The sequence below is a fragment of the Equus quagga genome, chromosome 2, assembly GCF_021613505.1.
Source record: "Equus quagga isolate Etosha38 chromosome 2, UCLA_HA_Equagga_1.0, whole genome shotgun sequence".
Classification (NCBI taxonomy): domain Eukaryota; kingdom Metazoa; phylum Chordata; class Mammalia; order Perissodactyla; family Equidae; genus Equus; species Equus quagga.
The window spans coordinates 165,847,681-165,871,152 of record NC_060268.1 but is presented as its reverse complement, the minus strand read 5'-3'; the positions used below and the strand labels follow the sequence as shown (position 1 = coordinate 165,871,152).

General features: G+C 45.3%; 1 protein-coding gene across 1 annotated transcript in view; it reads left to right on the top strand.

The window, feature by feature from the left end:
* The window catches only part of LOC124235248 (guanylate cyclase 2G-like), a 53,722-nt gene that overhangs the window by 1,033 nt on the left and 29,217 nt on the right, over positions 1-23,472 (top strand). The window contains 10 exon segments of the mRNA XM_046652834.1: positions 804-1,152; positions 2,647-2,756; positions 4,903-5,030; positions 5,032-5,086; positions 6,498-6,642; positions 9,237-9,372; positions 10,484-10,612; positions 11,305-11,467; positions 12,754-12,884; positions 15,395-15,485. Of these exon segments, the coding sequence (XP_046508790.1) occupies positions 804-1,152; positions 2,647-2,756; positions 4,903-5,030; positions 5,032-5,086; positions 6,498-6,642; positions 9,237-9,372; positions 10,484-10,612; positions 11,305-11,467; positions 12,754-12,884; positions 15,395-15,485 (1,437 nt within the window).

The following is a 23,472-nucleotide window of genomic DNA, read 5'->3' as shown; positions in this document are numbered from 1 at the left end:
GTGGGTGCTGTAGGATTAAGTTCATGTTGGAATTTGAATCGTCGTCTCTCCTGGAATTCTCCTTTTAACACATTTTAGCTGTCCAAAGCCTACCCATTCTTCAAAGTCAAGCTCAAATGCCACGGAGCCTTTCTTCATCCCTCCATATTCCTAATTCCCAAATCAGAAGTAATTTCTCATTTCTCTAAACTCCTACGAATCTATTGGCTATAAACATTAAAGGGTATATTTAACTCTAGAGCATTTGTATATGTCTTAGCTCCTGAAAGAGATGAAAATCTCCTTTAAGAGTAAGATCTCCAAAGTTCCTTGTAAATCGTAGGCTTCTAAGAAAAATGAATGAGAAATGAACAAAGAACAAACTAAGAAAGAAAGACTAAGAGAGTGAGTAACAGCTATGAGTGTGGGCTCTGGAACGTTATTGCCTGATTTCTAACCCTGCTCCATTATTCGCTAGCTTTGTAACTTACATCTCTGTGTCCCCATGTTTTCATCTATAAAATGGGTTAATGAGAACACCTATCTCATAGAAATGCTGTAAGAATTGAGGTGATATATGCAAGCTCTCATTAGAATGCTCGGTACATAGTAAGCGCTCAATAAAAGTCCAATATTGTTATTCTTGTCCTCTGAGGTCTTGCATCCTCAAGTTGGATCCAAGACATTATCATCCATGCTCCAAAAGAGAGGATCTAGTATGACCCATAGACTCACTGAATCCACAGTTTATGCAGATACCTTACAGTGGGGTGAGAGTGGCATAAACTCAATTATTGAAAGACACCCTTTTGGTTGCTTTCAAGATTATTGGTTTGCTGGCCTGTGTGTGGAACATCCCCATGTTTGACTTTGTTGGACAAACAGCAAAACCGGAAAATGACTTCTTGTATGACACCTATGTGAAACTCGTGCCCCCCATGCACAAAATTGGTGGTGTGCTCCAGAAAAGCCTCTGATACCTGGGCTGGAAACACATCGGGATGCTGGGAGGTCACTCTAGGACTTCCTCCTGGGATGGAGTGGATGAGTTGTGGAGGGTTGCAGAGAATGAACTCAGGTCCCATTTCACCATCACTGCCAGTGTGAGATACACCAACAATGATCGAGCCCTCCTCCAGGAGAATCTTAGGAGCATGTCAGCAACTACCAGGGGTAAGTAGAAAAGAGTCTCCCATTGCTTATGTTTGGAGAGACAAATAGGAAAAGCAGACTGTTTGAAAAAACTGAGAACTCTTCATTTTTCTATGGGTGTAAAAAGCAGACACAAACAGGGTACAAAAGTAATGATACATAAAAGCATCACCAACAACAGAAAAATTCTTTGGGTTTTTTTTTTGGTCTAAAGTGAAATCTCTGATGCTATAGTGATATGATGCACAGAATAAGCTCTGGAAGTATCTTCCAGGTGGGCTGGGTCCTGGACTTGCGTGATTGTTCAGAGCATGGGCTCTGGAGACAGACGTACTTGGGTTTGAAACCAGCCTCTGACACTTTCTAGCTGTGTACTCCTGGGAAAGTACCTTAATCTCTCTGTGCCTCAGATACTTTATCTGCAAAATGGAGACAATCATCCTACCTACCTCATAGAACGGTGAGGATTAATTAGGGTCATGCTGTACAGTGCTGGACATAGTAATTGGCCAATATATGATAGCAATTATTTTTGTTATGGTGCTTATAGGGCTGCACTTTCTAGCAGGAATTAGTAACTGATTCCTCTCTGTTCTTCAAATAAACTAAGCTCTTTCTGGCCCTGGGACTTTGCAATTTGGCCTGGAGTGCCATCTGCAATCCTACCTCACTCCACCCAGTGCTCTTTCTGTGGGTAGCTTCCTCTCATCCTTCTAGAATCAGCTCAGAGTCCACCTTCTCCGAGGGGCCTTTTCTGACTACTTGATTCGAAATGGTTTTACCCTTGTTACTATTACAGCATCTTCCCCGCCCCCACTAATTAGAATCTTGAATGATCTCTTTAATTTCTTCACTTGTATACTGTCTGTCTGACTGACAGCTCCCTGAGGACAGGGGCCTTCTCTCTTGCTCACTGTGTTTCCTGTGCTTAGCACAGTGCCTGGTACATTGTTGGAGCTCAGATAAATAGATTACAATTTACGTCATTAAAAAAAATAAATCACTACTTCATGTGACTTCCCATGGTCAGTTCATGTGTGTGGCCTCAAAATGCATGCTGACACATTTGGATGGGAGAAAAGGAGGATGGCCCACTCCCTTCCCATCCCAGCTCAGAAAGTTTGAATGCCCCTGATTCTAGGCCCTCTGTGAACTCCTCCTAACCGATGTGTGGCTGGTGAGACACAAGCTGAGTCTGTTGTTCTGAGTCCATTAAGCAAAGACACTAGAGCACTAGAGTACAGACATGCTCCCAGACTTCTTCAGCTTGGACTTGGGAGAGAGCTGCGGTGAAGTCTTTGGTCCAAAAAGCAAAAGCTGCCAGGTTGTATAATGCTGGTCTGGTTCAAGAGGTGTACTCTCTGGGAATAGTTTAGGCATTCTTATTTCCTAAAGCATGCTCGAGGAAAAAATGTTCATGTCTCATTTGGAGTGGCTTCAGGCTAGACTTCAAAAGTGTGCATGCATGCATGCACGTGACCATGTACAATTGGCCCACTCTGTTTTCTCTTACAGTTATCATCTTAATCTGCAGCTCAGAGGATGCCCAAATTATTCTGCTGGCTGCAGAGAAGCTGGGACTCAACACAGGAGAATTTGTCTTCATTATTTTGCAGCAGTTGGAGGCGGGTGCCCACGACCCCTCAATGGCTCCCGCAGTAAGAGGTAACATGTAGGGAGCACTTGCTATGTGCTAGATGCATTAGCTCACTGAATACTCGTTATGACTCTAGGAGGCAGGCACTCTTGTGTCCTCATCTTAAGATCAGGAGACTGGGACTGAGCTGGAAGAACTTACCTGGAGTTCTTTTGCACAGTTAGTGAGAGGTTGAGCTGGGCCTTGAACTGGGCCGCTGGCTCTGGAGCCTAGCCCTCTGTGGTCTTTGTCAGGGAACACCAGCTGAGGAAGGACTATTATTTCTACTGGGTAGCTGAGACCTTCCCAAAGGACTCTCCAGCACAAGTGGCTATCACTTCCTTTTCTCCCATGGTCACTTCCCTGTGTCCCTGTTGGAGTTCTAACGGAGGCCTGGAGAGACTAACATCCTGGTCCAGTGAGGCAATCTAAGGTGATTTGGTTCTTTTGGTAATGATAGGAATAACTGAAATGTACCACGTGCCTCCTATGAGTACCAAGTTGCACATTTTACATGCGTCGCTGCATTTGATAGTACCAAGAGCTCTGTGAGGTAGACATGCCGTGCATTAATTCCAGGCATCATTGCACTCAGTATTCCAAACAGCCTCATAAGCTAGATATTATTAGCACCCCATTACAGATGCAAAAATTGACGCTTAGATAAGAAGGTACCTTACCCAAGATCTCAGAGCTCCCAAGGAGCATGGCTGGTCTTCCAAACCTGGTCATTTGGACTCTGGGCCCAAGCCCTTTGCCCCACACAGCTCAGCCTGATGGGGTGTTTACTGGGTGCCAGGCTCCACTATGAGCATTTGAGATACTAAAACTCATTTCAGCTTACAACCACCCCGTTGGGTAGTTACTTTCATTTTCTTCATTTTACAGATGTGGAAACTGAAGCCCTGAGAGGTGACAACTTGCCCAAGTTCACACAACTAGTATGAGCAGAGCTAGTATTCAAAACCGGTTGGGCTGGCCTCAGTGTCTGCACATTTAACCACCACACTATACTACCAGACATCTTAAAAAAGCCACTTGCATTTAGGTATGGACAGACTGTATATTTTTTCCAGCAGCTTTATCTTTCTAAAATGTGCATGTTTTATATGATCATAAGAAGCTGAAATGGCAAAAGGGAATAAAGGAAGATGTATAATAAGGTCCCAGATTTCTTTGATTTTTTTTATCACGATGTGTTTCGGATCACCAAAAGCATCTCAGATTCTTAGGATGGCCAGCCGAAATTCTACACTTATGCTCAACTTTCCAGAACATCCTCCTACCCTCCCTTTTCATTGCTGTCCACCCCTTTCTCCTCACTTGTCGTCTCACCTCTGCCTTCAGAAAGATGGGAGGAGAGGATGGGCCAAATCTTAGCATTGACAGGGGAGCCCTTCCAACCCCATGGTTACTTTCTCCTAAAACCTTGATGACCAAATTCCAATTGTTTTGTGGCGCAGAAAGAATGTAGACTAAAAATATACCACACAACATCCATGCAGTTGAATTCATGCTGCTTTAAAGAAGAATAGCATAAATCCACTCTATAAAGATGTTCACGACATAGGCTTAAGGGGAAAAGAAATCAAACTTCAGAAGAGCAGTGTAGTGGGATATAATTTACGTGAAACACACACTCACACACACACCCCTCTGTACGTGCCTAGAAAATCTGAACACCTCTCAGAGTGGGATGGGAGGGACAGCAGGGAATCGGGGAAGGTCCTACTGTCTGTCATATACGTATATACAAGGAGTGGATATTCCTTTCTTAATAGTAATAATATAGATAATAATGATAATAACAAACCACTCAAGTCACAAACAAAAACTCTAGAATCGACAGTCCTAAGTTTTTCATGTTTTCGCCATCCACTGGTAAAAGTTAAGCTTTCTACCTCTTAGCTGCTTGATGCTCCAGGTAAGTTTTTATTTTTTATTTATTTATTTTTTGGCTTCCTTCCCACTTCGAGGCTAGCTAGAAAACATGGAACTTGCATGGCAGGCCTTCCAGAGTCATTGTGTTTCCGAGGATTAGAATGTAACGATTCAAATTCAACACTGACTTTCGTGCAGTTCTGTGCTCAGATTATTTCCTACAGAACGGCTCCATTTATTTAATTATTTTTCAGGACAGTTTTTGGAAGGAGGTATTGACAAATGGGAAGGTGATGCACCTCCCCAAAGTCTATGAGTCAGTGTTTCTCATCGCTCTCAGCTCCCACGGAGAAGGCCCTGGAGGTGAAGGCTTCCGAACACAGCTACCAAAGGCTGTGGGGGCCGCCATTCCACAGCGCCATCCCCGCAGAGGAGCAGGTGTGGCACAGGGCCTTCCTGCATGGGTCCCGCCCCCACGTCTTTGAGGATATTTATATTTGGCTTTTACATTCTCCCTCTTATTTCCCCTACTCCTTCACACACACACACTTCCTCATTTTCCATAGCCCCAAATAAACAGTGGTCTGATGCTGTCTTGTGAAATCAGCACCCCAGGACCACAGAGGAGGACAGAGGTTACTAGATGGGAGGGCAGGTGGTCTTTGGAGTCAGAGACCTGGGCTCCCATCTTAGTTCTGCTATTGACTAACTGTGGGACCTTGACGTGAATTGCTTAACCTCCCTACACCTCCGTGTATTCACCTGAAAGATGGGACTGACAGTGACATCTTTCTCCCAGGCTGTGGTTTTGAGTGTCTAATAACCTAGTACACGGAAGTAGCAGAACAGACAGCAGTGGGTACTTAGACCATGACAATCTCCTTTCCCAGCAGCATGCCAGGACCAAGAACAAGAATGGATTCTGGTCAGAGATGTGGAACTCGGATAGGTCAAGGCAAGCACATGGTCTGGAGCAGGGAGAAGACAGTTGGGAGAGAGATTATCAGGCACTGGTGGTCTCAGTATGTGTGGGATCATGGGGCAAAGTGTCTGGTTCCCACAGAGAAGTTTTTATAGAGAGACCATTGGACAGAGCTGGGGCCAACTGTGCAGCCAAGAAGAGCCTGGAGGTGATGACAGGCCACTGATGACAGGGATTCCATTAGGAATGAGGCAGCTGATCACAGACCCAACACACAAGAAAAGCTATCCATCAACAAATATTTGGGGAGTCGTCTACTAAGTGTCAGCTCCGTACCAGGTTCTATGAGGAGAACAGTGCATAGCACTTAGGAGGCACTTGTATTTTTGTTGACTAAATAAATACGAGAATATGTTTTGAAGACCTACTATGTGCCAGGTAGTGCAATGGGTAGGTACTTTGCAAATTCTGCCTCATTTAACTGTCCTTATACTCACCATGACAATGGGTTTATCCCTATTTTATAATTGAGTGAGCTGAGATTCAGAGAGATTATGGAACTTACCCCAAGTTTCATAGCCAGTAAGTAGCAGGGCCAACCTGACTCCAAAATCTACCCTCTTTCAATTAAATCATACTCGTTCCCATTTATGGCCTAAAGAGCTGTTCTCAATCTGAAGGATCATGTGATCAAATAGGAAGAAGGAGGCCTAAGGAGAAAAAGTAAAGATTGTGATATCTGCACATCACAATATAGCTCGGCCCGGGCCACGCGGAGGGCCCTCCACTTTCTGTGGAACGATGGGAAACATGTTCTACGTTACTCCATCAAGAGGATGGAGTGAGATTCCTCCTAATAGAGCCTCAGGCCGTGACTCAGGAAGCTGTGAGCCATTTAAAACCCTGCCTTTGCTTCCCCCATTGAAGGTGAGCCCTTCCTCTGCCTACCTTCACGACACCATCCGGCTCTATGCTCAGACCGTGAGGGAGATGATCCAGGCTGGAAGAGATTTCCGGGATGGGCGGCAGTTGGTCGGCACTCTGAAAGGTTCCAATCAGACTGCACTGCAGGGTAAGTGGCTTGACTGCTGATGGGTTTTCTGGACTCAGGCCTGCAGCCCAAATCGGTGGGGCTTTGAGACGTCGGGCGTGTGATTAAAAGCCTGCCTCACGCTGAGTCATTCCTGGAGACTCAAGTCTTCTGTAAGGGGTGCTTGAGGTTAAACCTCCCAGCTGCCACAGCCCACTCTTCCTGCTCTGTCCAGAAGGCTGCCCAGACCAGCTGAGAGGACCTCTGGGCTACCTTATCCCCTGCCCTCTGGAAACTCTCTCCCATAGCTCCATTCAAACAGAATCCATCAAGAATAAAACTGAGGAGAGCGAGACCTGCCTCCTGGGGGTCATTTCCATAATCCTTCCTATCCTGCGTCCTCCCTGGTGGGGCGCTGGGCCTGATTCATGTCTATCCACCTCTAAAGATGGCGCCTATCCCATTGGACTTCCTTGCAGGGGTGAGGATTGGCTTGAAAGTGAGCTGTTTTAAAACGACCCTGGGAGCTGACCAACTGCTATCTCTTTCTGTACTCCAGTTTTCTCATTTGTAAGACAGAGAGAACACCTCCTGCCACATATCATCATAATAACCAGCATTTATTGAGGGCTTACGTTATACCAAGCTGGGTGCCAAGAGCTTCTGTGTGCTAGCTCATTTAATTCTCACACAACCCGGGAGGGAGTCTGTTACTAACTGTATGATGCTCCACAGGTGAGTAAACGCAGGGTAGAAAGGTTATGTACTTGTCCAAGGTCACAAAATTACTAAATGGTGGAACCAGAAGTCAAAACGAGGCCTGCCTTTCCCCAGGGCTCCTGTTCTTCACCGCTGTGTGACGCTGGGAGCCAGTGAACTATCTCAAGGGCTCGGCACATGGGATGCTCAGTAAATGGTAGCTATTTATCTTTTCTTTGGCTTATCACTCACTTAATAAATTACGACCTAAATTTTGTTCTAAAATTTAAAGACAGGGGCTAAGTCTTGCTCTTTGGGGTTTTCATAGGCTCAGTTCACATTTACCCCATCAACACCTTTGCCAAGTGGAAATATTAACCTGCCTCTCTTCCTTCTTTTCTTCCTGACCCTGAAGCATTTGCTTAAAAAAAAAAAAAAAGGGAGGTTGGGGGAGTCTGTCTTCCTGTTCTCAGTGTAATCCCCCCTGCCAGATCAATTAATTCCTCTTTCCTGCCTTCCAGAAATTCCCAGGGCCTGAATGAGGGGAGGGTGTGAAGGCAGCGAGGTCCTTCAATAGAGTCCGAGGCATCTCACCTTGGTTTGGGGGTGCCTGGGCTCCTTTCAGGGACTCAAGGCTGGAGGATCCCCTGCCCCTTCCAAACTGGCTTCTGTTCCCTTACGGGCTGCAGGACTGGCCGTTGACAGGATTAGGATATTTGTCTCTGTTTCTTGTGTTCATTTCTGCCACATGGTGCGGCCAGGACCACAGCCACACAACTTACCAGTGCCAAAAGCCCTTACACCAGCTGGGAAGAGTCCGCCTGTCAGTCGAGGAGGCCAAATTAGGAAACGGAACGGCCATCACGTCTTTGGGCAGTGAACAAACCACACACTGCAAGCAGCCACCCTCCTGTCATTGTCGCATTTGCTGCAGCCCCACACCCCTGTGCACACCTTAGGAGGGAGCTGTGCTTGACTTCACATTCAGGATGCCAGCGTGCATGTGTGCACAGCAAGCAGTGTGGGGTGCTAAGAGGAACATGGTATTGGGGCCCAGGAGGCCTGCCTCTTCCCGGCTCTGGAAACTTGGCCGCGTCTGTGCCTCCAGGCCCCACTTGTTAGGAGTGGATGACGTTGCCTCCTCTGCAGGGTGGATTGGGACTAGATGTGTGAATTCACCATGACCCACAGTGTCGGGGACATAGTAGGTGCATAATAAATGGTGATTTTGTGTCCCATCCCCAAGTGCCCAGTGGGGCAAATCAGCAATAAGTCCTATGTCAGCCCATGGGTCCTAGTTTGGGTGTGGAGGAGCTTTACTTTACTCCTCCAGGATCTGTGCTGTGTCCTTTCTGCGTGGGGTTGAGCACATTTTAAGCAAGAACAAAGAACGCACCTGAGCCAGGCCTGAGCGCTAACCAAAACCAGCAGGGGGCGTGCACTGAGAACAAAGCTTGAAAACCAGTGCCCCAGTGCCTGAGGCGTGGAGTGGGTCGGGGGAGGAGGGTGGTAGGAGCTGGGTGGAGGCAGCTGTCTCCAGCCCTGGCCAACTGCTGCCATGTCATTCGGCCTCCTTTTGTCACATCTGATTGTTCCGGGGAGGCATAAATCTTGGGTTTTACGTGAAATTAATTGGAAACTGCTTAACTTATTTTTTGTTAATGCTGGATAGGCCTCGCCAGCATAGGCCTAACAAAATACATCTGCCTGCCCACAGTGGCCCTTGAGCTCCACCAGGGTACCATCTTCAAACTTCCTTCTTTTTCTCACTCCCCTCTTTGACCCTCTCTTGGATGCCCTGAAATGGCAAAAACTTCATGGCTGGTTTTCAGTGACTGCTGCGGGAGGGGTTCTGCTGATATGAGCCAGCAGGCTGGCATTTCCAGCCACGTGCTCCTCTCTGTCCTCCTTACTGTGTACAATCTTCTCTTTTCCAGGAATCACTGGCCCCGTGTTTTTGGACTCCCGGGGAGAAAGGTGCAAGGATTACGCGGTCTATGCCATACAGAAATCGGGAAACCGGTCCCTCTTCCTTCCCATCCTTCAATATGACAGCTACCAGAAAGTGATCAGGTAGGGGCAGGACATCTCCTCTCTGCAGGAAGAGATCTGGGAGGAGAGGGAGGGCCAGGGGTCCTGCAGGGAGGCCAGTTTGGAATCCAGCTCCTAGAATCCACCACAGGTTGTCTGGTGCTCTCTGAACTCACCAAGATCCACGTTGGGGCATTAAGATGATCTCGTCCTTGATTGTGGTTGTGGCTCAGCCACTTTAGATTCCAGTTGAGAACACGGCACCCGCTAACTGCACCTCTGCAGGGGCCTGGGCCTCCTCTGATGCTCCAGCCAGGCAGGTCATACTGGCCCACGGTCTCAGGGAGAGGCCCTGGCTCAGGAGGGTGATGGGGCACAGCGCCCCCTGCAGGGTCGGATCCACAGTCAGCAAAACCCTCTCATCCAGACAGCCTGACTCCAAAACAGATAGCCTTGTAGACACCGGGCCCTGGTGCTGTCCTGGGTTCCCAGTACCCAGGAATCCCTGGAAAAATCTCTGTTTCTGTTCTCTCAGCTATAAATCAATGAGAAAACCAAGAGGAAACCTAAAGCTTAACTCAGTTTCTATTTGTCCCAGCCATCACCACCCTTAATCCAGATTTGATTTGGTACTGTTTTTCTCCCCTATTCTTGTGGAATTTTAAGGTACCAAAATGGGTTGACCCAGGAAATGAAATAACCAGGGCAGACTAGGTCCACAGTACTGTAGGAACAGGCATTCTCCTTGTCGGGGGAGATGTTTTGGTCTGTGAAATGTCAAGGTGATCTGTAACAAGATTCATCTATATCCAACATGGGAGAAAATCCCAGCAACCCTGGAGAATTGGAGCATCTTTTTTAAATCAAAAGTGACATGGTTTAAATAAAAAGATTGAGTCAGCTATTCTTCCCGTCTGAAAGATATCGCTCTTCCATGAATTAGGTTGCCTGTAGGCTGGATTTAAAGTCAGGTGAAGTGGGAAAATTGCACGAATTCATAGGAAGTTTGAATTCAGAGACGAAGGCCTGCTGTTTTGCAAATGACATGCTCAAATTTGCTCAAATATTGAATCAGAATCTATGCTAAATCTGAGGTAGACACAAGCAGAATAAATCAAGTGAGCGTTGTGTTTAATTGTCTTTTTTTTTTAAGACCCGTGAGGAATTTCTCCATTATCACTTGGCCTCATGGCTCCCTTCCTGAAGACAGACCTGGCTGTGGATTTTACAAAGAGCTCTGTGAAGCTGAGCCGGCTTTTACAGGTCAGTGTGGGCTCTTAGAGTAGCTGGAAGGCCTTCTCTACAGCAGAACTTCCCAACAGCGGCAGCATATTGACATTCTGGGTGGGATAATCTTTGCGTGTGTGGGGCTGTCCTGTGCATTGTAGGATGCTGAGCAACATCTCTGGTCTCCACATACTAGAGGCCAGAGGTACCCTCTAATTGTGACAACCCAAAATGTCTCCATACGTTGACAAATATTCCCTGAGGAGGCAGCATCGCCTGCCTCCCCGGTTGAGAACCTCTGCTCTAGGGAAACCTGGCTCCTGAGGGTTGAGTCTCAGGAGCTTCATTTCTAAGGCAGTAGAAAGAGTCTGGACAGAGGAGTGTTGTTTGGTGGTTAGGAGCCCAACCCTGAAATTAGATGGATAACGCCTGAGAACAACCCTAAGGGGAGCATATAGTAAATATTTAATAAAAGATGGTGGTGGTATTAGAAGTCATCATTACTATCTCTCTACTATGGAAGTTTCTATACAAAGCGGGAGGTGAGCGCAGTTGCCATGGGAACCAGAGGGGAGGTCAGGAAAGGATTCCTGGAAGAGACAAGGGTGAGTGGATTCAGTGTGTCCTAACTTGGACCCACGCCTGGGCAGCCTTTGAGCATCTGCTTGGCAGAGCCAGGCTGCGGCCAGGATGTGCTCACTTCTCTCTTAGGCAGGCCTGACCAACAATATGTCTCTGTCCTCCAAGTATGACTGCTGGGATCCTCACGATGACCCTTCTTATCACTGTCTTGGAAGCTGTCATCATAGGTCTGATTTTGAGGATGCAGAGGGGAAAACTGCAGAGGCAAAATAAAGACATTTGGTGGCAAATCAATTATGATGACATCACCATTCTGCCCCAGAACAAGGTGAGGCCACAGCTGGCCCAGACATCCAGTTTCCTGCTCACTGCTGGTGATCTGTAGATGGGACCTCATTCAGGAGTTTAGGAGAGCAGAGGTTGGCTCATTTATAGTGAGAGCTTAATGGAGAGTCTTGAGGCCTGAGTTCTGGTTCTAGGCCTACCACTTCCTTGCTGAGTATCTGGGAACATCATTTCTGGGCCTCAGTTTCTGAATACTTGAAAATGATCAGATGGTCTCTAAAGTTCCCTTCAGCTCTATTACCCTGTGGGGATAAGAACCCATCTATCCTGCTCGAATATTAAGGCTATCTCCTGGGGAGCATTTAGTAGTTTTCAAAGTCATATTAACTCCTCTAGTCTACTGACGACTAAGACAGTAAGGTTCATTTGCTCAACACACACATGTTGCACATCTACCGTAGGCCAAGCATAGGGCAAGGCATGGGGACAAACCACAGAGGAGATGCCTTCCGGTGGGGACAAGTGCTCTGAGAGGTGTCCACAAGGTGAGACAGAAGCCCTGCAGATGGAAGGACGAAATGTCTCAGCATCGTGAAAGCTTCAGAGAGGAGATGACCTTTGGGAAGAGTGATTTTGCTTGCGGTGACCAGGAGAGAAGCGCACAAGCTGTGCCAAGATGTGGGGTGTACTGGGACTTTGCAGGTACCAAGTCAAAGAGGCTTCAATATGCTAAGACCAGGAGATTGGGGTTCACTAGTAGGTCATGTTCAAAGGTCCCTGGGCTTCTGGGGCTCACTGTCTGGTCTTGGGGTGAGTGGCAGGTTGAGGGCGGAGGTGCGGTGGGGAGGAATGCTTCCTCTTCCCTCTTCAGCCAAAGCAGCTCTGCTGTGATCTACCTGGTTTCTACCTTGTGGTTCCGGGTGAGACTCTCTTTGAAAAACAGGATTCCTCTGTTTTAGGCACATTCTCTAGGTGTTGGGGAGGCACTGGGGGTGTTAGAGAGGTAACACGGTTAGCCGCTCATTTAGAGAAATGACTCTGACACCAGGTCACACATTGAGTAGGTGCCAGAGCCAGAGCTTGAATTTGGGCAGTCTGACGCCAGAACCTTAACCATGACACTGTCCGTTGGTGGTACAGATGCAAGATGGATGCTTATAACAGTTAAGCACCCACACTTTGGGTCAAAGAGATCAGGGTTCGAGTCCTTACTCTCGCATTAATTAACTGTGTGACTTTGGCACTCATTTTCCTCATTTATAAAAGGTACAGTCTCTTCGGTACTTGATCGTACTCCTGAGAGCAACAGAATCATGTCCTGTTTTACAGCTGTCCCAGAGAAGCTCACCTGTGTCAAGAGTGAACAACAGTAATTCGTCTAGTGTGATGATTTCTAGGAACTTCAGCTCCTTTGTCAAGAGCCAGCATGGGGAAGAGCTCTTTTATGCCCTAGTAGGCTTTACCAGGTACTTCTGTGGGCGAGGTGGCGCATGTAGCTGTTAGTGTGTGTCTCTGTTTTCTGCATGTCCTTGCTGTCAGACAGGGCATTCTGAATAGGGGGACATTCTCCAAGCAAAAGCCAAGGTAGTCTTGTGACTCCAGACTGGTGCTTCTCGAAATTTAATGTGCATATGAATCACCTAGGGCTCTTGTTAAAATGCAGAGTCTGGTTCAGTAGGTCTGGGGTGGGGCCTGAGATTCTGCATTTTCTCTAACAAACTTCCAGTTGATTCCTATGTTGACTTTTAGATGAGACTCAACTCTGTCCAATAGAACTTTCTATGAAGATGGATATATTCCAAATCTGCATGGTCCAACATGGTAGCCACTACCATCATGGGATTATTAAACATTAGTGTGAGAGGGGAACTGAATTTTAAATTTTAAATAATTAAATTAAATTTAAATTGAATTAGCCCCATGTGGCTAGTGGCTACCTTATTGGACAGTGTAGTCCTAGAACATGGATTATTTCATCCTTGGTACCTTAGCACTGATGGCCTAGTCACGGGTACTGATGCTTCTGCTGTGTAAACAGTGGCAGCTGCTGAGGCCTACAGCATGATTCCTGCCTGCCCTTTCTCACCCTCTCTTCTACACCCCAGATCATTACGGCTGCCTGTGCTTGGCACTCCTTCAGAAGTTCAAGGCCCCTGGGAGAAAATTGTGTAAAGGAATAACAAATCTATATTTATTCTTTAAAATGGAGTTCCTGAAGAGTAAGGGCAAAGAGCTCCAAGCAAGGGAAGACTTGTTCCTTGCTCTAAATTGGGTTTAGCAAAGATTGGAACCAAGTCATTCCCTATGCAACTGAACTTATTTTTCTAAATGTTTGTTTACTTGAATTTCAAACTACAAAAACCTCCTGGGATATTACCAACCATAAAACCCTAAGGACCACCATTCATACAAAACTGTATATTATAGTCAACTAGCTATTTAGAGATGGAAGCCAACAATCCACAGCATATCACGATTGGTTAACCTTCCTCAAAAGTATTTCCCTCCTCTCTCAAAAAGCTTCACTGGGTTCCCCATCTCTGTTGCTTGAATGATGGTGTCCAAACTCTTTAACAAGGGATTCAAGGCTCTCTATTGCATAGACCCAACCTACCTTAAGAAGTTTTTTTCCTGGCCTAAATCCTATGCTTATCAATTGGTCCTGCTGATTATGCCATGTATGTTTCACCCTCAGACAATGCCGTGCCCGCTGCCCTTTCTCCTACCCCATCTGGAACCTTCTTATCCTTCAAGGTTCAGCTTAAGCATCACCTCTTTCAAGAAGCCTTTCCTTCATCACACAGGAATTCCCTCCTCCTTGGAACTCCCATCACAGTCCTTAGTCCTTTTGCTAGTAATCCCATACTAAAAGTGCCAGATCTCAGGTTGACATTTAACTCATCCCGAAACTTACTTTCCCTTGTTTCCAGATTCTCTCTCTTCTTCTACCCAGATCTTTCCCGGCTGTTGTATAATTTTGTGGTGATTGATTAAATGACTCTCTAAAAGCAGACTCAATAGGTAATAACAATAGGATATACCACTTACTGAAAACTTGACATGTGCCAGCAACAACCTTGTGAGACAGCTTTTATTTTTATATTTCAATTTCTGTGTAGACTACATCATGTTCACCAGCTGAAGACCAATTACGATCCATCATCATACACGTTTTTATTTTTTTATTTTTATGTTTTGAGGAAGATTAGCCATGAGCTAACATCTGCTGTCAATCCTTCTCTTTTTGCTGGGGAAGACTGGCCCTGAGCTAACATCTGTGCCCATCTTCCTCTGTTTTATGTGTGGGATGTCTACCACAGCATGGCTTGATAAGTGGTGCGTAGGTCTGCACCAGGGATCCAAACTGGTGAACCCTGGGCCGTTGAAGTGGAGTGCACGAGCTTAACCTCTATGCCACTGGGCTGGCTCCACATAGTTTTATTTTTAATCTCCATTGTGCAGATGAGGAAATGGAGGCTTGCGGAAGTTAAATCCCTTGCTCCAGGTTATGCAGGTAGTCAGCAGTGGAAATGAACTTTGAACCAGTTATCTGACTCCAGACCTATGTTTATGACCTCAACTCACTATTCTCCTGAAAGTCAATGGGACGTTATTGTATAACAGAAAAAAGTGTAGTCATGGAGTCAGACATTCAAATTCTGGCTGTATTACCTACAAATGTGTGACCTTGAAAACATCACTAACCTCAGTGATCCCATCTGGAAATGGGCTAATCATACCCATTTGCAGGACTGTGACACCTGTTAACTGAGCTCTTATGTGTTGAGCAGCTAGCTCAGTGCCTGGACATAGCACAGCGCCACCCTAGGGCTGATTTGGGCAGTGCGAAGCTTGATGATCCCTTTGTCACTAGATTTCTTGCCAGTCTTCCTCTTCTCCATTCCTAGCTCTTTCTGAGTGGAGCTTTTTCTGGATCATCCTGGAGTAAGAACATTCCCCTTTGTCTCCGGCTCCAGGGAAACTATGTGGCCATCTGCCATGTCGGTGACCAAGCAGAAGCCTGGGTCAGGAAGCTGTCTGTGCTGCAGGAAATCTGGCAGGTGAGGCCCTCACCCGTGGGAGGAGACAAAGTGGCTTTGTTCTTTGGCCCTTTCCTGCCAGCTATCTGTTCCCACCTTGGATGGGGCTGGCCCCCTGTTCCAAAGGAGCAACGCTGGGAGACTGCTTCCTTTAACTTGGCCCGCTACCCCCATCCCCCGACAGCCCAGACTTTAGTCTTCAGACCCTTTGGCCTGACTTGAGCAGCTGAAGCTTGAGATCCCTCCTAGCCTTGCTCTTTCCCTTAATTCCTCCTGGCCTTAATTCTGCCTCTTCCTTTGTGTCTGTGGGCAGAATTTTTTTTTTTTTTTGGTGAGGAAATTGTTCTTGAGTTAACATCAGTTGCCAATCTTCCTCTTTTTGCTTGAGGACGATTGTCCCTGAGCTAACATCTGTGACAATCTTCCTCAATTTTGTATGTGGGACACTGCCACAGCATGGCTTGATGAGCAGTGTGTAGGTCTGTGCCCGGGATCTGAACCCACGAATCCCAGGCTGCTGAAGCAGAGTGCACGAACTTAACCATTATGCCACCGGGCCGGTCCCTCGGGTAGAACTTTTTACCCCAAAGAAAGTCTAATTACTAGACCATGAAGCGAGCTAGGGAGGGGGATTCCTAATACCCCTCTCTTCCCCCTAGTCCCCAATTCCTTTCCCCAGAAAATGAGGATCAAGGCCAGAGTAACCATAATGCCATTGACCTATGAGGTAGAATGGGGATGCAGATCTGAGAAGGTATATAAGCAGGTAGAATCTTTACTTTGGGCAAAGAGGGCTGTGGTGGCTGCAGAGAAGAGAATAATAATAATAATGATAGTAATAAATAGCAAAAATGTATTTAGTGCTTACTTTAGCCTAGATACTTTGTAGCACTTTGTATATATTAGTTTATTTAATTTTCATGACAAAATATAAGGCAGATCTCTTATTATCCCCATTTTACAGGTGGGAGATGGTTGGGGGGCCATGTCAGAATGGACCAGCATCCTGAGGCTGCTGTCTTCACCCTGGGCTAAAATCTAGCCGCTCTTTCTAAGCTCGCTGCATCTGCTTTTACCATCAGAGGGGCCCAAGCCAATGACCTGGGAGTGGGTCCTGGTGAGGAAGCCCCTCAGTCTGACATACAGCAGCAGGGCAGAGACCAGTCATCATCTGTCAATCAACAGTCCATCCATCAACCGACAGACTCCTATGGGCAAGACCCAGCCTGGGTGTTGTGAGGGATAAAAGGGTGAGACATAAAATCTGCCCTCCTGGAGTATAGGGCCAGTGGCTTATTGAGTGACTGTGGCAAGTTACTTCCTCTCTCAGGACCTCAGCCTCCATGTAGGTTTAACGGGTGAGGTTGGCCTGATTGATTGACACTGAAGTGCTTTTCTTCCTCAAGGATTTGATTCCACTTTGTTTCTAAGGAGCTGAATCTTAATAGCCCTATGAGACTTTGATTTCCTAGGCCTTGGGGTAAAGCCAGCATACTGTTACCAAGCAAGGTGGACAAACAGAAACCTGAAAGTGATTAGGTCTCCGTGGACAATGCTGGGCCACTACTGTTATTATTTCAGTAAAACATTATCGACTGTCTATTAAGGGTTTGTCCTACTCTGAGCAGTTTTATAGGAAGACAAGGACTCATTTCCAGCTTTGAATGGCTTAAAATCTAGCTAGAGAGAAAAAATTTAAAACAGTCAGGAAATGTACATATAAAACTATTTAAGTGGCAGTGAAACAGTTATAAAATAGGGGGATCTGACGTGGCACCCTCTCCTCCTCTGGGCTCCTCTCTCCCTGTCTTCACCCACTTTCCCTTCCTTTCCCACCAAGCCCAGGGAAGTACTGTAGACTCTGTACTAGATAGATCTAGAATGATCTGTCTCCTGCCTGAGTCAAAACAGCTCACATCATTTACATAGCATGTGAGGAGAAAGCTAGTAAGTTCTCACCAAGGTATGAATGACTAAGAGATTTAGGCTTTTCAGTGTGGGCATTTGGCTTTCAAGAAGCATTACCCTAAAGCTTTCTCTGGAGCAATGTTGGGGTGGGTGAGAATGGCAGTTTGAAGGGGAAAATGTCCCTGGTAGCCATCAGCTACTCCAGGTCACTGAGTCTATCCGGTCTAAGCCAGAAGAACAGAGGACAGCTTGACCCCTTGCTTTGGAAGGATTGCTGTCTCCTGAAATGGAGACGTTATGGGATGGTGTGAGGAAGTCACAATGAGCTAGGTCACAGTACATTTAGGCCCTCAAGGCCAATTACTCTGCCTACATCCTTTGAAAGGAGACTAAGAGTAGCAGAAAATTCATGGCAGCCTCTTAGAGCTTTGCCATGGATGACTTTGACATGAACCCAGGCACTGGGCCAAGCTCTGTGGGTCAGATTGAGTTTCTGGCCATCATGTATCAATCATAAAAACAATTCCTCTCCCGATGTCTGACTAGAAACTCTTCTATACCAGGTACCAGAGAGATTCCGAGATGATGCAGACTTTTCAAGCAATAAACATGTGTTGATTGAGCGTGTCATTTGGATCAGACCTGATTCTGGCCACGGAGGGCACAGAGGAATAAGGCTCATTGTCTTGTCCCCAAGGAGGTCAACCCACTGGGGCCAGCCTGGGAAGATGCTGAGGAGAGCATAATACTCTTCTGGAGTTGGGGAAGGGCCTTCATTTCTCAGTAAGACAAGTCTTGGAGGATAAAGAGGATGAAGGGCAGTTTGGCATAGGAGTTGTCTTGGGGGTTTGAACCCAGACTCTGACACTTACTGGCGAGGTGAACTTTACTACCCTGAGCCTCAGTTTCCCTGTGTATAAAATAAAGATAATAGCAGTACCTACCTCATCAGGTTGTTGTGAGGACTAAAGTGTGTAAAATGCTTAGCACCACGCCTACCCCATAACAGGTATCCAATAAAGTTCATTGTTGATATTAGTAGTGGCAGTGGTATTGCTATCTATTATCACAGATGACTCCATTACTCGGACTAAAACAACGTACATTTTCTTCTTTAATTCCCCCAACAATCCTATGGGAATAAGCCAGCATTGTCAAAATATGGTAGCCACCAGCCGCATGTGACTATTGAACACTGGCAATGTGGCTAGTCCAAATTGAGATGTGCTATAAGTGTAAAATTCACACTGGATTCCAAAGACTTAGTGAAAAAAAAAAAGTGTAAAATATCTCACTAATATTTTTATGTTGATTACATGTTGCAATAATAAGATTTTTAGTACATTGGGTTAAACAAAATATATTATTAAAATTAATTTTACCTGTTTAAAAACTTAAAATTACACATGTGGCTTGCATTGTTTCAATTGGATAGTGCTCTTAGTAATTAACAATTAACTCCGTTATTAATTCATCTTAATGCATATTTTTTTTTCCTGTGGAAGATTAGCCCTGAGCTAACATCTGTGCCAATCTTCCTCCACTTTATATGTGGGTCACCACCTCAGCAGGGCAGATGAAGGGTGTAGGTTCACACTTGAGATCCGAACCTGTGAACCTGGGCTGCCAAGGCAGAGGGCACTGAACTTAACCACTATGCCACAGGGCTGGGCCAATGCCAATAATAATATTTACTCCATTTTCAAGAGGAATAAAAATGAGGCTTAGTGAGATGAAGTAACCTGTCCAACTGGTAAGAGGCAGGTTGGGATTTGCAGCCAGTCTGTCTTCACAGGCTGAGTTCTTTCTTCCATGCTATGCTTCCTCCTGCCAAGTACCAGAGAGTGCAGATGTGGGATCCTGAGATATGAGCCCTGTGGGCTACCCCCAACTTCCTAGTAGGGAAATAAACATAACTAGCAGACAGGTGGATGATAGCATTGCTGAAAGTGCATGAAATCCTGGCATATAAATTATGAAACCTCTCATAGTTCTATTTGTTCTGTGACAACATACATAAAATCATACATTTCCATCAAGATAGGAAAAAAACCAACAAAAACAATGACAAAGAAATGCGTGTCATCTCCTGGATAGGACTACATTCCTAGGATTCCAAGCATCCCTACACATGGGATGATCAGCAGATGTCAGGGGTGATAAGTGGCAACCAGATGTAGAATGTCTCACGCCTGGGGTGGGCCTGGCATTAGCAAGGGTAGGGACAGTCGTGTGTGTCAGGAACAGTCCTGCTACATGGAGGGGTCTCCATGAGGTCAGAAGGAACTCTGGATTGAACACAGGTCTCCCCAGATTTCAAGCCCAGGCCTGGCCGGTTGGAGCCTCCCTGGAGAAATTCCAGAGGCAGCCCCAGCCAGGCCCCTCCAGGTCTGGTTGAAGGGGTTGCATTGCCAAAATGTGATTCAACTTTATCATCTCAAAAAGCAAACAAGTCACAGTGATAAAGGCGGACAGCCTCCTGCTTTTTTTGCTGGGTGGGGGTGGCGAGGGTGTACTCATTGTTCTGTATGTTTCCTTATTGCTTTCTGATTAGCCTGTATTTCTTTTTTTTTTTTTTATTGAGTTAATGATAGGTTACAATCTTGTGTGATTTCAGTTGTACATTAATGTTTGTCATTCGTGTTGTAGGTGCACCATTTCACCCTTTGTGCCCAGCCCCCACCCCACCTTTCCCCTAGTAGCCACTAGTCTGTTCTCTTTGTCCACATTTTTAAATTCCTCATATGAGTGGAGTCATACAGAGATTATCCTTCTCTAACTGGCTTATTTCACTTAACATAATTCCCTCAAGGTCCATCCATGTTGTTGCAAATGGGATGATTGTGTTCTGTTTTGCAGCTGAGTAGTATTCCATTGTATATATATACCACAACTTCTTTATCCATTCGTCTGTTGACGGGCACTTAGGTTGCTTCCATGTCTTGGCTATTGTAAATAATGCTGCAGTGAACATTGGGGTGCACAGGAATTTTGGAATTGCTGACTTCAAGCTCTTTGGATAGATACCCAGTAGTGGAATGGCTGGATTGTATGGTAGTTCTATTTTTAATTTTTTGAGGAATCTCCATACTGTTTTCCATAGTGGCTGCACTAGTTTGCATTCCCACCAACAGCGTATGAGGGTTCCATTCTCTCCACAACCTCTCCAACATTTGTTACTATTAGATTTAGATATTTTTGTCATTCTAATGGGTGTAAGGTGATATCTCAGTGTAGTTTTGAGTTGCATTTCCCTGATGATCAGCGATGATGAGCATCTTTTCATGTGCCTATTAGCCATCCGTATATCTTCTTTGGAGAAATATCTGTTCATGTCTCCAGCCCATTTTTTGATCGGGTTGTTTGATTTTTTGTTGTTGAGTTGTGAGAGTTCCTTATATATTATGGATATTAAGCCTTCGTCAGATATATGACTTGCAAATATTTTTTCACAGTTAGTGGGTTGTTTTTTTCTTTCAATCCTGTTTTCATTTGCCTTGAAGAAGCTCTTTAGTCTCATGAAGTCCCATGTGTTTATTCTTTCTATTGTTTCCCTTATCTGAGAAGACACGGTGTCCGAAAAGGTCCTTTTAATACTGATGTCAAAGAGTGTACTGCCTACGTTTTCTTCTAGAAGCCTTATGGTTTCAGGTTTCACCTTTAGGTCTTTGATCCATTTTGAGTTTATTTTGGTGAATGGTGAAAAAGAATGGTCAATTTTCATTCTTTTACATATGGCTTTCCAGTTTTCCCAGCACCATTTGTTGAAAAGACTTTCTTTTCTCCATTGTATGCACTCAGCTCCTTTGTTGAAGATAAGCTGTCCGTAGATGTGTGGTTTTATTTCTGGGCTTTCAATTCTGTTCCATTGATCTGTGCACCTGTTTTTGTACCAGTGCCATGCTGTTTTGATTACTGTAGCTTTGTAGTATGTTTTGAAGTCAGGGATTGTGATGCCTCCCGTTTTGTTCTTTTTTCTCAGGATTGCTTTAGCAATTTGGGGTCTTTTATTGCCCCATATGAATTTTAGGATTCTTTGTTCTAATTCTGTAAAGAATGTCATTGGGATTCTGATTGGGATAGTGTTGAATCTATAGATTGCTTTAGGTAGAATGGACATTTTAACTATGTTTATTCTTCCAATCCACGTACATGGAATGTCTTTCCATCTCCTTATGTCGTCATCCAATTCTCTCAGAAAGGCCTTGTAATTTTCATTATATAGGTCCTTCACTTCCTTAGTTAAATTTACCCTGAGGTATTTTATTCTTTTTGTTGCGATTGTGAATGGTATTGTGTTCTTGAGTTCTTTTTCTGTTAGTTTGTTATTAGAATATAGAAATGCTACTGATTTATGCAAATTGATTTTAGACCCTGCAACTTTGCTGTAGTTGTTGTACTTCTAAGAGTTTTCCAATGGATTCTTTGGGGTTTTCTATATATGAGATCATGTCATCTGCAAACAGCAAGAGTTTCACTTCTTCCCTCCCTGTTTGGATTCCTTTTATTCCTTTTTCTTGCCTGATTGCTCTGGCCAGGACCTCCAGTACTATGTTAAATAAGAGTGGTGATAGAGTGCATCCTTGTCTCGTTCCTGTTTTCAGGGGGATGGTGCTCAGTTTTTGCCCATTGAGTATGATGTTGGCTGTGGGTTTATCATATATGGCCTTTATTATGTTGAGGTAGTTCCCTTCTATGCCCATTTTGTTCAGAGTTTTTATCCTAAATGGCTGTTGGATCTTGTCAAATGCTTTCTCTGCATCTATTGAGATGATCATGTGGTTTTTATTCCTCAGTTTGTTGATGTGGTGTATCACGTTGATTGATTTGCGGATGTTGATGATTAGCCTGTATTTCTAATGCGATATTGGCTCAAGGCTCTTGCTAAAGTGGAATAGTGACTCAGCCTATCACTGCTGGAGGAAGAGGTGAGTCCCTGAGCTGGTCCCCAAGAGGCCCAAGGACCCCGTCTCTGGGTGCAGTAGTCCATTCAGGAGCCCTCCTCACATTCCTCACATTGAGGGCCAGCGCTTCCTCATAGCCATGCCCATGGTGACATCATGCCCCTTCTCAGCGGGGCTTGAGATTTGTCTGAACCAAGCTGTTCCTGTATAACTGTGTTAGGGGAATGGATGTGCTTGGACCCACCCTCCTTCTCCTTCTCATCCTCCTCTACAATCACCAAGGGCACCAGAAGCAGTAAAATCTAGTGGTTTAGAAGCGGCTAGACTCCAAAGGCAACCCAACCTGGGTTTGTATCCCATCTCTGCCCCGACTCCATGGGAGCAGTTTAAAATCATGAATTTCCTCATTGTGAAATAGGTAACAAGAATATTAACCTATCTCAGGAGAGACTAAATGTAATCATATGTATGGGGTACTCTTCTCCTAGTACTTCAGTGCATAGTGCAAAGTAAGTCACAAAAAAAGGTTTATTACTATTTATTTTTTCATCATGGGTCCATATTACAGTATGGATTTCCATGGAACCTCATGGCTGAAATGAAATACCCAATCACTTCTCACTCTCTGCCCTTCATAGGCTTCTTTCATCAGCAGAGGGGCAGTTGGGCAATTGGTCAAGGGCACAGACTTGGCAATCCAACTGCAGAATTCCTAGTCTGGCTCCACCACTGGCCAGCTATGTGACCTGGGTCAGGTTCATTTCTTTGTTTCTCCCTTTCCTCATCTGTAAAATGAGGTTGATGATAATACCACCTACCTCTACAGGGTCACCAGAGGGATTACATGAGTTAGTTTAAATAAGGGACTTAGAACAATACCTGGCATAAGGTTAGCACCCTAAACTTAAAAAAAAAAAGTCCTGTAAGACCCTTGAGAGAGAGACGTTGTCGTTTTTGCTCTTGCTCTGAAACTTCTCGGCTGAGGCAGTTGAGAGGAGCCAGGTACCAGGCCGATGCAGGGAAAATGGAAGGTAAGAAAATAAAACACCAAGACAACAAACAATGGGTGCCCCTATCTCCCTGAACTATTAGGGTCTGCTTCTGAAACACAGTTGGTTCTTTCCTCTAACTTCATTTCACTGTTTCTAGGTCTGCCCCTTGGAAATGTCAGAGAGATACAAACATCCATCTGTCTA